Consider the following 12,640-nt stretch of genomic DNA (forward strand, 5'->3'; position numbering starts at 1 on the left):
CTAAGTACTGCACTGGAGTGTCAGCTGGGATTTGTATGCTGAAAAGTCTCTGGAGTTGGAGTTGGACTTGAACCCACGTTCTGCTGATTCAGGGGTAAGGCTGTTACCCGCCGAGCCACAGCTAACACTGCTTGCTACTGGACAATTTTCCAAAGAAATATAATCTTTTTTTTTGAAATGCTGGATCACCTGCTACTTCTGAGTGCAAGAGACAAAAATCCAAGCCAAAGTAGTTTTGAATAAATCTGAGTAAATTAACCCTTTCTTTCATATGAAAAGGATTTACAAAGACCATATTCATTGCGCCTGCAAAACATCGGAAAATGCACCAAATAAAGTGTCAAAAATCAAAATATTTAGGGGTGAGGTATTTAAGAGTGGATGGCTATACTCCAACTCCCTCAGAAAATAAATTTGTATTTTCAACAATTGAACTGCATTACATTATTTGTTTCCCTCAATATGAGTGAAGGCAGGCTGGGGTATACCTACAGCTTCAGTTACCTGCCTGTGTCCCACTGCACTTTTGGTGTAATTATTTGTTTACATGTGACACCTTTATTATATGTGTTGGAGTTGCCAACTTTCCAGAGACTGTTGAGAAGTTTCTGTTGGCTTTTAAGAGCATGGGAACTGGAAGCCGCCATTCAGCCCCTCGAGTCCATTCTGCCCTTCAGTTCAATCATGGCTGGTCTCACTCTAATTCCATTTAGCTACCTTGGTTCTATAACCCTCCAGCAACCTTTACTCAACAATAAACCTTCCCAGTTGGCACGTTGCCAGTTTAGAACACTCTTTCCCAGATGGGCAACTCCCATGGTGCCAGCCTACAGCCTACGTGCGTTTCCTGAAAGGTCACGGATTTACTTGCTGGCACTTCACAGCAAGAGACGGTGGAGGGGGGTTTGGGGGGGGGGGGGGGGGGGGGGGGGGGGGGCGCGCAACCACCGGTGTTCTATGCTGCACTCTCCGTAAAAGGGTTGAGGCCAGCGGAGGAGGAAGCTTTCCCGAGGGGGAAAGCCTGGAGCAGTCCGGACGGCAGGTCAACCTACCATTAGAAACCAGGGCCGGTGGAGTTCCTTCAGCTGTTGGGGAGCGTTGGTGATGACGGAGTGGGCGCCTGCGCACCACACCAAGGAGAAGAGCCACAATTCGCTCACAACGTACAGGTTGGTGCTGATGTTTGAAGCTGCGTACATTCTGCGGTCATGAGAGATAAAAGGGTCAGCAATCATTTCCTTTTTGTCAAAAATAAATCACGAACGGGCACAGGTTCACGCATTAATGAGGGGCTGTTTGGTTGCGATAAGGTCCTCGGTGGGGGGGGGATCTGGGTTCAAATGCAGCCGGGAACGAGGGCTCGGGCGTCTCCTTTGTCCGACTGCCTGTGAGGATTCCACGTGAAAATCACTACAGGCAGCCGCAGCCCGTGCTTATGAAAGCAACAGCACAGGAAGAGGTGATTTGAGTCTTCATGTCTCTCCTGCTGTTAGCCCCCAATTAAGAGTAATGTAAAACTGCCCTTAATTGCTACTGCTTAATTTGCGGCTTCAGTGCAGAACCAAAAGAAAGGAGACAGTAAATTTTCACACAGAAAGATCCCACAAACAGCAGTGCGATTAATGGCCAGGTCATCTGATCTACGTGCTGGTGTCTGTGCTCCCCACAAGCTTCTGCGAGTTGGTGGAGGGATAAGCAGCGGCCAGGGCACCCTGCTCTTCTTCGAAATACGTCCACCTGAGAGGGCAGGCGTGACTTTGGTTTAACGCCTCATCTAAAAGACCACACCTTCGACAGTGTAGCACTCCCTCAGTACAACACTACAGTGTCGGCCTGGATTTTCGGACTCAAGTGCCTGGAGTCGGACTTGAACCCACAATAGACAGTACTGCACTGTTATTCTGAGAGTCCCATGATCTCTGAGCCAGGGATAACATCAGGCCTCCCCTTTCGTATTAAGCAGGCTTTGCTGTTATGGGAGCAAGTTGTAATAACTAGCATCATTGTACAGTCTTGAGCCTTTATTAAACTGAGAGTGGGACACAGGTTAAATAATACACGTCCCTCAAACTACTTTCATTATAACAACCTCAATCCTCCCCAACTTGTAAAGCCCAGCTTTATAAATAAGACCAGGGCAGTTCTTGTTGTCTTTGCTGTGCTTTTAATTTTAAATTCCCAAACATCTTAGTCAGTTTCTTTTCTTTAATTAGGTCTATTTCATTACCAACCTCACCACTCCCCCACCCTCCCCCAACTTTTAAACCCTTTTGTCCCTGAAAGCCCCAACTCTTTGCCGTGTTATGATTCCACAGAGTGAGCGACCCTCTGGCACCTTTGCCCAAGTGACCATTCACCGTGCCCATGTCTAGAAAGGAAATGGTACTGGGCTATTCAGCCACAGAGGGTATCACAGTCAAGCCTGACCCTGAGCTCCCCACCACCACCTCCAGTCCCACCCCAGTGCCCTCGCATGTTCTACTGCGAGTGGCTAAATAGTAAGCCACAGTGGTAGCTATTATTGAAAGGAAAGGAAAGGTTTTCATTGATATAGCGCCTTTCACTACCTCAGGGCATCCCAAAGCGCTGTATGGCCAATTGAGTCCATTTTTTGGAAGTAGGAATCACGGCAGCCAAGTTGTGCAGAGCTAGCTCCCAGAATGTGATAATGAGCAGATTTTTTTTTTTTTTGTGTGTGTGCGTTGTAGATTGAGGGATAAATACTGGCCAGGACACCGCTTCTGACTCCACGGCCTTGCTTCGGAGTAGCACCATGGCATCTTTTTCAAAAAGGCAGCTCACCACCACGTTCTCGAGGGCAATTAGTGGTGGACAATAAACGTTCACATCCCATGAATGAAAAAGAAAAAAAAAATATCCACCTGAGATCAGGCAGCTTTAGTGTCTCAGCTGTGTAGCACTCCCTCCGTTGGTAAGGTGTCAGGCTGACCTCACAGTCAACTCTCTGAACAAGGGTTTGAACCCACAACCTTTGGACTACAGAAGTGAGATTGCTACCCACTGAGTCACAGCTAATCATTAAAGTGACTAAGTGCTCGTTTTTTATTCGTTCAGCATCATTGGCAAGGCCAGGATTTGCTGCCCATCCCTTGAGATCAGTTGAGAATCAACCACTTTGCTGTGGGTCTGGAGTCACATGTAGGCCAGACCAGGTAAGGATGGCAGATTTCCTTCCCTAAAGGACAATAGTGAGCCAGATGGGTTTTATGACAATGGTTTCATGGTCACCATTACTGAGACTAGCTTTCAATTCCAGATTTCCTTTTTAATTAAATTTAAATCCCACCAGTGGGATTTGAACCCATGTCCCTAGAGCATTAGCCTGGATCTCTGGATTACTAGTGCTGTATAGTTACCATCTGTGTCATCCTCTCCAATTAAATGGTTTAAAGAAGGCGTTGTTAATAGTTTAGTTGCATTAAATACTGAGCAAAGCCACTGAAATCTAGACATTCCCCAGGTACAGTCCCAGCCCCAGGGTGTCAACCTAGATCAATTTTTTTTTTAAACTTTATTCTTTCATGGGATGTGGGTGTCACTGGCAAGGCCAGGATTTGCTGCCCATCCCTGAATTGAGTGGCCTGCTAGGCCATTTCAGGGGACAGTTAAGAGTCAGCCACATTGCTGTGGGTCTGGAGTCACATGAAGGCCAGACCAGGTAAGGACAGCAGATTTCCTTCCCTAAAGGACATTAGTGAACCAGATGGGTTTTTATGACAATCTATGATGGTTTCATGGTCACTGTTACTAGCTTTCTATTCCATATTAATTAAATTCAAATTCCACCAGCTGTCATGGATGGGATTTGAACCCATGTTCGCCCAGGAAATATAGTTTGGATCACTAGCTTAGTGACATAACCACTACAACATCATCTCCCCTGTGTATATCTCAGGCGCAATTTGAATCCACAATTTCCTGGCTGATAGATGAGACCACTCCCAACTTAGCCAAGCTTTGTCTGTTGTAGGGTTGGAGTGTAGAATATGCAAGTAAAGCAAAAGTCATTTTGTGGTTTTTCGATCTGTGATGAGCTGCATTCCTCCACTTCTGGCCTCTTCTCCATCCTGACTTCCCTTGCCCCACCATTGTCCATTGTCAGCTCCTTAGATTCTAAGCCTTCCCTAAACCTCAACATCATTTCACTTTCTTTGAGCGACTTCTTAAAACCTACCTCTTTTTACAAACTTTTGGTCACCTGTTTGCTTAGCATGTTCGTCTCTGAGTCACAAGGTTGTGGGTTCCGTTCCCGCTCCAGAGATTTGATGCCAGTAACCTGCTTCACATTTATCCCTCAACCAACATAGATTATCTGGTCATTGTCACATTGCTTGCTGTGTGCAAATTGGCTGCCTTGTCAATTTCCATCATCACAACAGCGATGACACTTCAAAAGTACTTCATTGGCTGTAAAGCGCTTTGGGGTGCACTGAGGTTGTAAAGGGTGCTACATAAATGCAAAGCTTTTTCTTTCTTGGCCTCTATATCAATTTTTGTCTGATTATGCTGCAATGAAGCATCTCGGGACATTTTATTACATTAAAAACATGATATAAATACATGTTGCTGCTGACCTGATCTCTCCACTGGAAATCTCACTGTAGCGCACATTGAGTTTGTCAATCTTGTCCAACTGTAATTCTTCAATAGGCTTCTTTCCTCCATGAATGTGCACAAGTCCTGGCATCAACTGCTGAACAGCTGACCTCATAGCGTTGGGCAGCCAAAGAATCTACAATGGGATATGAGGAATATTCTGTGAAATTTAATCTCGTCAAACTGTGGCATTTTCTCCTGTTGGGCAACATCGAGCACTGCTAGATCGCCTGTAGTATAGGTACATGGAGACTTTAATTTCTCCTTTATTCTTTCATGAGATGTGGAGGTCACTGGCAAGGCTAGCATTTGTGCCCATCCCTAATTGCCCTTGAACTGAGTGGCCATTTTCGAGGGCAGTTAAGAATCAACCACCTTGCTGTGGGTCTGGGGTCACATGTAGTCCAGGCCAAGTAGGGATGGCAGGTTTCCTTCCCTAAAGGGCATGGATTTATGGTGATTGGTAGAAGGATTAGAGGGGACATGAGGAAAAACTTTTTCACCCAGAGGAATTCACTGCCTAAGTTGGTGGTTGAGGCTGAAACGCTCAACTCATTTAAAAGGTACCTGGATCCGCATCTGAAGTGCTGTAACCGGCAAGGCGATGGACCAGGTGCTGGAAAGTGAGATTAAAATAAGCAGCTAGCTTCTTTTTTGGCTGGCGCAGGCATGATGGGCTGAATGGCCTTTTTCTGCACCGTGGTGTTTCTGTGGAGAGCCAGGTGGGTCTTTATAAGAATCAATGATAGCTTCATGGTCACCATTACAGGGACAAACTTCATTTTGCAAATTTATTCATTGAATTTAAACTCCAGCCCAGCTGCCAATGTGGGATTTGAACACATGTCCCCAGAGCAATAGGCTGAGCCTCGCTAATACTAGTCCAGTGACATTACCACTACAGCATCATCTCCCCATACTAACAACCCATTTCTCTTTGTCCAAAGAAATATATCTCAACCCCACCCTCAAAGGCATTTATATAGGAGTACCTTTCACATCCTCAGATCATCATCAAGCACTTCACAGTCGACGGATTATCTCTGACCTTTCTTCAATGTTGTTTTGTGGGAAAATATAGTAAAGTTCCACAAACAGCAAATGAGATAATTGACTAGTTATTCTGGTTCTGATGTGAGAATGCAACATTGGTTTTGAGTATTGCTGAAGAAATTGCAAGAAAGAGTATTGCTGAAGCTTTTCGTCTTGCACTCATCAGGACAATTCACAAGAATACCAGATGTAAAGGGAACAACAATTTTTATTGCATGAGAAGAGAGTGCTGATTGATTGGCAAGTGGACGCTGATTGGTGGAAGTGTTGCCATTAGGAATGGACCAGTTAATTGATAACTGGCAGTTAACTGCCAAGCTTGCTTAAATTCAAACCACTCTGATTGGTCAAGGCATTGCCCTGGGGAATGAACCAGGAAATGGCTGTCACTTGTTTTGTTTAGTTGAAAAAGGCACAATGTGCGTACATGTTCTTTCTGTCTGCAAAGGACAGGGCTCTGTGCATTAATATATGTAGCTTCTAGCATGTGTAAATGAGCCACACTGCAGGCCCGACTGATAATCTTAAATTGGTTGTCAGTGTAATTCTTAGCACACTCAGGAATGTTTGGCAAATGTTATTCAATTGTGGAATCACATCTAATGTTGGACACTATGTTTTGAGTGTTGCAAGCACGGGCTGGTTGGGTATGATCAGTAGTTTGCCTGTTGCAAACCTCTGAAGGGACATGCTGTTTGATACTATCCACCAGTCTTTGGGACGAATGGCCTACATACCCAACATTGGTCTATTAGGCTGATTCTTGGCATGAGGGGATGGTCCGCTCATCAGGGCTTCTAGGAGAGATCGAGTAGACTAGGACAATATTCCCTGGAGCTTGGAGGAATGAGAGATGATCTTATTGAAGCATATAAAATTCTTAAGTGACTTGACAGGATAGATGCTGAAAAGATTGCGCCCCTGGCTGGGGAGTATAGAACTGGAGGCCACAGCTTCACGAGCACAGAGTCAGCCATTTAGGCTTGAGATAAGAAAAATATCTTTATCAAAGGTTTGTCGAATTCTCTACCTCAGAAAGCTGTGGATGGTCTCATTGTTGAGTTTACTCAAGACAGAGTTTTGGATATGAAGGGAATTAAGGGATATGGGGACAATGTGGGAAGATGGAAGTACGATAGGAAATTGGCCATTATCTTATTGAATGGTAGAAAAGTTTTGAGGGACCATATGGCCTATTCTGGCTCCTATTTCTCATGCCCTTATTGTGTTCATTAAAGGATGAATGTTGCCCAGGGCACCAGCAGAACTCTCTGCGCCCTTCCTTAAATGGTCCTGTGGAATCTTTCATGTCTGTCTAAATAAGCAGGCAGCATCTCAACTGATAGACACCACCTTCAACAGCGGAGCATTCATTCTGTACTCGGCTGAGGTACCAATCAAGGCAAGCATAAGGAGGAAGAAATGAAAAGAGTGGGAGAAGGAGAAAGAGGCACAGAAAGAGAAGAGAAGACACGGTAAACTTTGGGTTACCCAGCACTCGGCCTACCGGAATTCTATAATTACCATTGGCCCTTGAATGTCCAGCTGCTTCCCCTCAACCCCTCAAAGGCAGGGCAGCACCTTGTCCTGTGTCCAGAGCATTGTAACACTCAGTTAACCGGCAATTTTGATTTATCGGCACCACCCATTCCCTGAGCATGCCGGATAACAAAGATTTTACCACAGTTTGAATGGGTGAATGCTCTGTGTTAAAAAATATATATATAATAATGGAATGCATTTACTTGGGGCTTCAACCATTTCTGTCAAACCTCCATCAGTGAAGAAGGGGAAGCCACAAGGGAATGCCTTAGCCACGAGTTGTGGAAAGCCGGTGAGTGATCGCTCATTACCAGGCTCTCGTTGATCCCAGATTCCTGGATGGCACTGAGAGTGTTGTGAATGAAAGTGTTTCGGTACGGGTGCTTCTGGGGTGGCCTGAACAAGTCAAAGATGACAACTTTTCCATGGGCGGCGGCCAGCCTCAGGAGCTCAATCAGCTTACAAACCGTCTGCCTGCTGGCCTTCTGTTTGTCCTCACGCGACAACAGGTGTTTGGTTCTAAAGGGGTTGTCCTGTTTGGAGAAACAGGGAGACCAGGTTAGACACAAAGGATTGGGTTTAACAAGGCGAATGTGATAAAATGCAAACTAAGCAGGATTTCTACCAAGGCTGTTTTGCCCTTACCCTTAAACCCCCTGACTATATATTGACCAGTTTCCATTCAACCACACTAACCTTACATCATAGGTTAATTGACCATCAGATTGTGTCAATTCTTGACTAACTCTGCATTCCCATAATCAAATAAACAGTCACTTACTCAATGGTATGCGTATTGCTCTAGCGTGCACTGGACCTACACATACTGAATCTCAGCATCTTTGTTATGTTCATAGCAATAGTATTCTGTTAGTATTCTGCTGTACAAGAGGGAAACTCACCCCCTTGGTTGCCAAAGAGAATCTTTTAGTCATCTATGTGCACTTTCACCTCACACCCCTGCAATGTGCCCACCTGGAGGAACCATTTCCCTGCATTCAGTTCTGCGAGTTCATCCCAGATGAAGAAAGCAGCATTCATGGTCTTGTTGCTTGGAAACACCTCTTCAATATTGGTGGTCCTTCTCAACGTTTGATCATGCATGAGGAATGGAACTCCGTCCCAACTGGTAAATAGTAACAAAAAAAGGAATTGTGTTAGAACTGAAGACGTGGAATTATCATAAGATATAACAGCTTAACAATCAGGAGCAGAAGCAGGCCATTCGGCCTAAGAAGCCTACTCCGCCATTCAATGAGGTAATGGCTGATCTGAGGTGTAGTGTTGACTGCATTTTCCTGCCTGTTCCCCATAACCCTTGACTCCCCTGTGAATCAAAAATCTAACTCAGCCTTGAATATATTCAATGACTCAGCCTCCATTGCTCTCTGTGCAAGGGAAATCCAAAGCCTCCTCTGAGAGAAGAAGAAATTCCTTCTCATCTCCGTCTTAAATGGGAAACACCCTATTTTTAAACTGTGCCTCCCCCCCCCCCCCCCCCCCCCCCCCCCCCCCCCCCCCGCAGTTTTGGATTTCCCATGTGAAGGGAAACATCTTTTCAATGTCCAGCCTGTCAGGCTCCCTCAGAATTTTATGCATTTCAATAAGATCACCTCCCATTCTTCTAAACTCCAATGAGTATAGGCCCAACATTCCATTTGCCTTCCTAATTATTTGCTCTATCTACATGCTGAAATTTTGTGATGCATGTACAAGGACCCTTGTAGCCCATGATCGTGCAGTGTCTCCCCACTTAAATAATATTCAATTTATATTCATCCAGCCAAAGCGGACAACCTCAGATTTTCCCACAAAATACTCCATCAGCCAATTTTTTTGCCCACTCCCCTAAGCTATCTATATCTCTTTGCAGGCTCTTTGTATTCTCACAACTTTCTTTCCTACCTATCTTTCTGACATCAGCAAATTTGGCTACAATACATGTTTTCTGCAAAAGAAAAATTACATTTCCTTATTCCAGAATTTGCATGTCTTCCTCCTCTCTGCTGCTGAACATTTTCTGTTTCAGGCAGCCTGTATCGGCACCAAACTCACCCAGGTCAAGGCAAATTCACGTGGCCTCCTTACTGCCTAGGGCCTATTGAGGCCCTTAAGTGACCAAGTAATGGCCATTTAAGTGCCTCATCCTGCCCCTGCCATTATTTTATGAGTAGACCCAGACCAAGTAGTAGCTCAGCAGCTTTTACTAGGCGAGCAGGTATCGGGCAAGAAGGGAGTTGGTGGAGGGGGGGGGGGGAATCCTTCTTTGGGGAGACCCCTGTGTGCAGTAAAAGCTCCCTGAGGTACAGAGCTGCCTCAGGGAGCTGAAGAATTTTGGAAATAAAAAAAACAAAGAAATTTAAACTGTTAATAACACGTCCCCTCATGCGACTCTGTCCCATGAGCGCGGGACATGTTAGAAATTAGTTTGAAAACTTCTTTCTTTTAAATCACTGAACTCGACCTCATCCCGCCCGTGGATGAGGTTTCGCCAAAAGTCCAAAGGCCGATTGGCCTTTTCGCCTGCCCACCAACCCCGTGAAGTTAAGAACGGGCAGCGAGAAATTTTACTTCATTAGAACTTCAATGGCCTGAATAGGCCTGTTCATTGTCGGTGGGCGCGCTGCCGACTCCCGCGGGCTCCTGCCCACCGATGGCATCAGGATGCCAGCCCGACATCACCGCACATCATTTTACACTTGTTCGGGTCGGGCACGCGCCCTCCCGACCAGTGCAAATATGCCGCCCGTGGGAAATACATTTTTAAATGCTAAGCTGTAGGTGGCTTCCCTCCTACTGCAGTATTTCATAGTCTGAGGACTACAGGGAAGTGTTAAAATGTAGGCTTTCTTGCGCACACAGGAACTGCCAAGCAACACCTTACCTAATGGTGACATCAGTCTCCAAACCATCTGCTCCATGTTCTATAGTTTTCTCAAATGACATCAACGTGTTTTCTGGTGCTAGCTGTTTAATAATAAAAGGGACAAACTAGTATCAGTCGTACATTATCCTCATACTCAGACATACACTACCCCGTCCGCAAAGGTGCCCATCGCCAAGGTCTTCTTTACAGGGTCAGGGCATCTGCAATGAGAGAGCATGAAATTTTGGTTCGTTGCCTAGACTGAGATAAATGAGTTTCCAAACCAAAGGGCACCAACCGGGTCAAACCCAGGTATTAGGATGCCTCCCTTTTGTGTTAACTGGGGAGTATCATGCACAGACCTCCTCCCACACCTCTCCCCTCGCATCCCCCTCTTCAATCAAGAGTGTGTGTTCGAAATTGTTCCCAAGCTATCCTGGCGCCCACCACCTTTTATGCTCAATAGAACCCGCTGAGGCACCAGACCTCACCAGACATCACCAGATGGAGGAATCTGGGGGGGGCGGTGGGTGGGGATCAATTGCTTTCCGACACTGTTGAAATTAATGATCCTCTGCAACTGCTGTTCCATTGCCTGGCAGGGGGGTCTCATTCTTCCCGTCAATATTTTGTTAGAATCATATCTCTCAAGACTGAAGTTTTCTATTACAAAATGGAAGGATTTGGCACGATGTGGTCATCTGGATGCTAACCTGGGATTTTTCTTTTTAAAAGGCATAAGTTCACCTTGGAACTGTCAACAAGCAGGCCTCTTCCAAGAAATCACCTGACCAAAATGGTGCTCGGGAAGGAGTTGTTTCTTTGTGTTGAACTGCAAAGAACTTTAATTAATGAATAGCTGGGAGACAAAAGGCAATTCCAAGGGAGAGAGGGAAAAAAGTTAAGTTGTGAACTTGCTTGTTTTGAGGGCAGTCTAGTTGGGGAACAAGCTGAGGAAAGAAGGCTACCTTGACAGGCCCCCTCTCTCTACCTTGCCTAAAATTTGTGCGGTTATCAACCTGTCACCAGAGGACCCTCATCTGAGTGTAACCAGTCTGCATTTAGACCTGCCAAGCTGAGACCAGTGGTGAGAACTTCCAGGCATCCACCGGGACCAGTGGCCTGTCTTAGCAGGTCGAAGGGTCATGAGGACTCGAAACGTCAACTCTTTTCTTCTCCGCCGATGCTGCCAGACCTGCTGAGTTTTTCCAGGTAATTCTGTTTTTGTTTTAGATAGTTATGTTACCTGATTACAATTGTGTGTTAACCAGTACTTCCAATTTGTTAAAAGAAGCTTTGTTTTATAATAAATTAATCATTCTAAGTTTTTTGAAAGAAGCCTGGTCTGAGTCCCTTTTCCTCTGGGTACTAGAGGTATAGGTACACATTTGGCCATTTCAATGAGAAACTTAAACATTTAAATCAATGGTACGACCTGCAAAATAGCAGGTCTTGATAATTCGCAGAATCCTCCCATCCCCGTCATAATAATTTCTAACCCTCGCACTTTATTCACCAGAAGGGGTGGGTGTGTGAAGGGGGAGGCACTGCCTGGTTAACACTGCACCTGAAGCACCTTACATTAGAGGATCTTAGGGGACCAAACACCCAGGCAGAGGAAGCCTCTCTCTGGAGCTTGTGGGCCTGGAGACCTTGACAAACTTATCTGAGGGTTCTGTTAATATAATCACACTTTGCCTTTTAAAGACTTAATGTTTAGGCATTCTTGTCCTGCTCCTGAAAGCTCCAAGTTATTGCATTCACGCACAGCCAACAAGCAATGGCAAGAGCTTTGCGTATTGGCAAATTTTAAACTTTGTTGCAGGTAGAAAAAGAGGACTGGAATTTCTGTACTGCCTTTCATGACGTTGGGTTGTCCCAAAGCACATTAGTCAATGAAGTACTTTTGAAGCGAAGACACTGTCGCAAAAAGCATGGCAGCCAATTTGAGCACAGCAAGCTCCCACAAACAGTAATCTGCTTTAGTGACATTGGTTGGGGCACAAAACTTGGCCAGAACATCGGGGTTAACTCTGCTGCTCATCTTCAGATTGTGGTGGTGGGATCTCTTATGTCCATCTAAAAGGGCCTCAGTTTAACCTCTTACCCGAAAGACAGCGCTTCATCAGTGCAACGGCACTACCGCACCGCCCTGGGAGTGTCAGCCTGGATTGTGAGCTCAAGTGGAATTTGAGCTCGCAATCCTCTGACTCAGGGGCAGAAGTGCTACCTGCTGAGACACGCTGAGACCTTACAGGAAAGCTCGGACAGGCTCAAAGGAGTAGGGCGTGACCCATTAGAAGATGACATACCATTGGTGCCCCTCTGTGTCCAATAACAGCTGGCTTCGGTCCCAGGGTCCCCTTCTCTTTGATGCAGGGAGAATACATGCCGAGAGGCACCAAGTAGAGAAAAAGGAGAACAGCAAAATACACACTCAAAATGAAGGCTCTGGGAACTGAAATACAAAAATAAAAATTGAGTTGGCAACCATGCTAACTGCAGTTTGAGCTCTCACAGGATGAGGCAGCACAGAAGGAGGCCATTCAGCCCATCCAATTC

General features: G+C 45.6%; 1 protein-coding gene across 6 annotated transcripts in view; it reads right to left on the reverse strand.

Moving 5' to 3' along the window:
* Window positions 1–12,640, reverse strand: part of gdpd4a (glycerophosphodiester phosphodiesterase domain containing 4a) — an 88,040-nt gene that overhangs the window by 10,956 nt on the left and 64,444 nt on the right. For all 6 annotated transcript variants that reach the window (XM_041199437.1, XM_041199438.1, XM_041199434.1 and 3 more), the window contains 6 exons: window positions 12,391–12,536; window positions 10,097–10,179; window positions 8,188–8,338; window positions 7,524–7,745; window positions 4,596–4,753; window positions 1,053–1,200 (listed from right to left, as the gene is read on the reverse strand). In XM_041199437.1, coding sequence (XP_041055371.1) covers window positions 1,053–1,200; window positions 4,596–4,753; window positions 7,524–7,745; window positions 8,188–8,338; window positions 10,097–10,179; window positions 12,391–12,536 — 908 coding nt within the window. The remainder of the gene's footprint in view (window positions 1–1,052; window positions 1,201–4,595; window positions 4,754–7,523; window positions 7,746–8,187; window positions 8,339–10,096; window positions 10,180–12,390; window positions 12,537–12,640) is intronic.

The sequence above is a fragment of the Carcharodon carcharias genome, chromosome 11 (genome assembly GCF_017639515.1).
Source record: "Carcharodon carcharias isolate sCarCar2 chromosome 11, sCarCar2.pri, whole genome shotgun sequence".
Classification (NCBI taxonomy): domain Eukaryota; kingdom Metazoa; phylum Chordata; class Chondrichthyes; order Lamniformes; family Lamnidae; genus Carcharodon; species Carcharodon carcharias.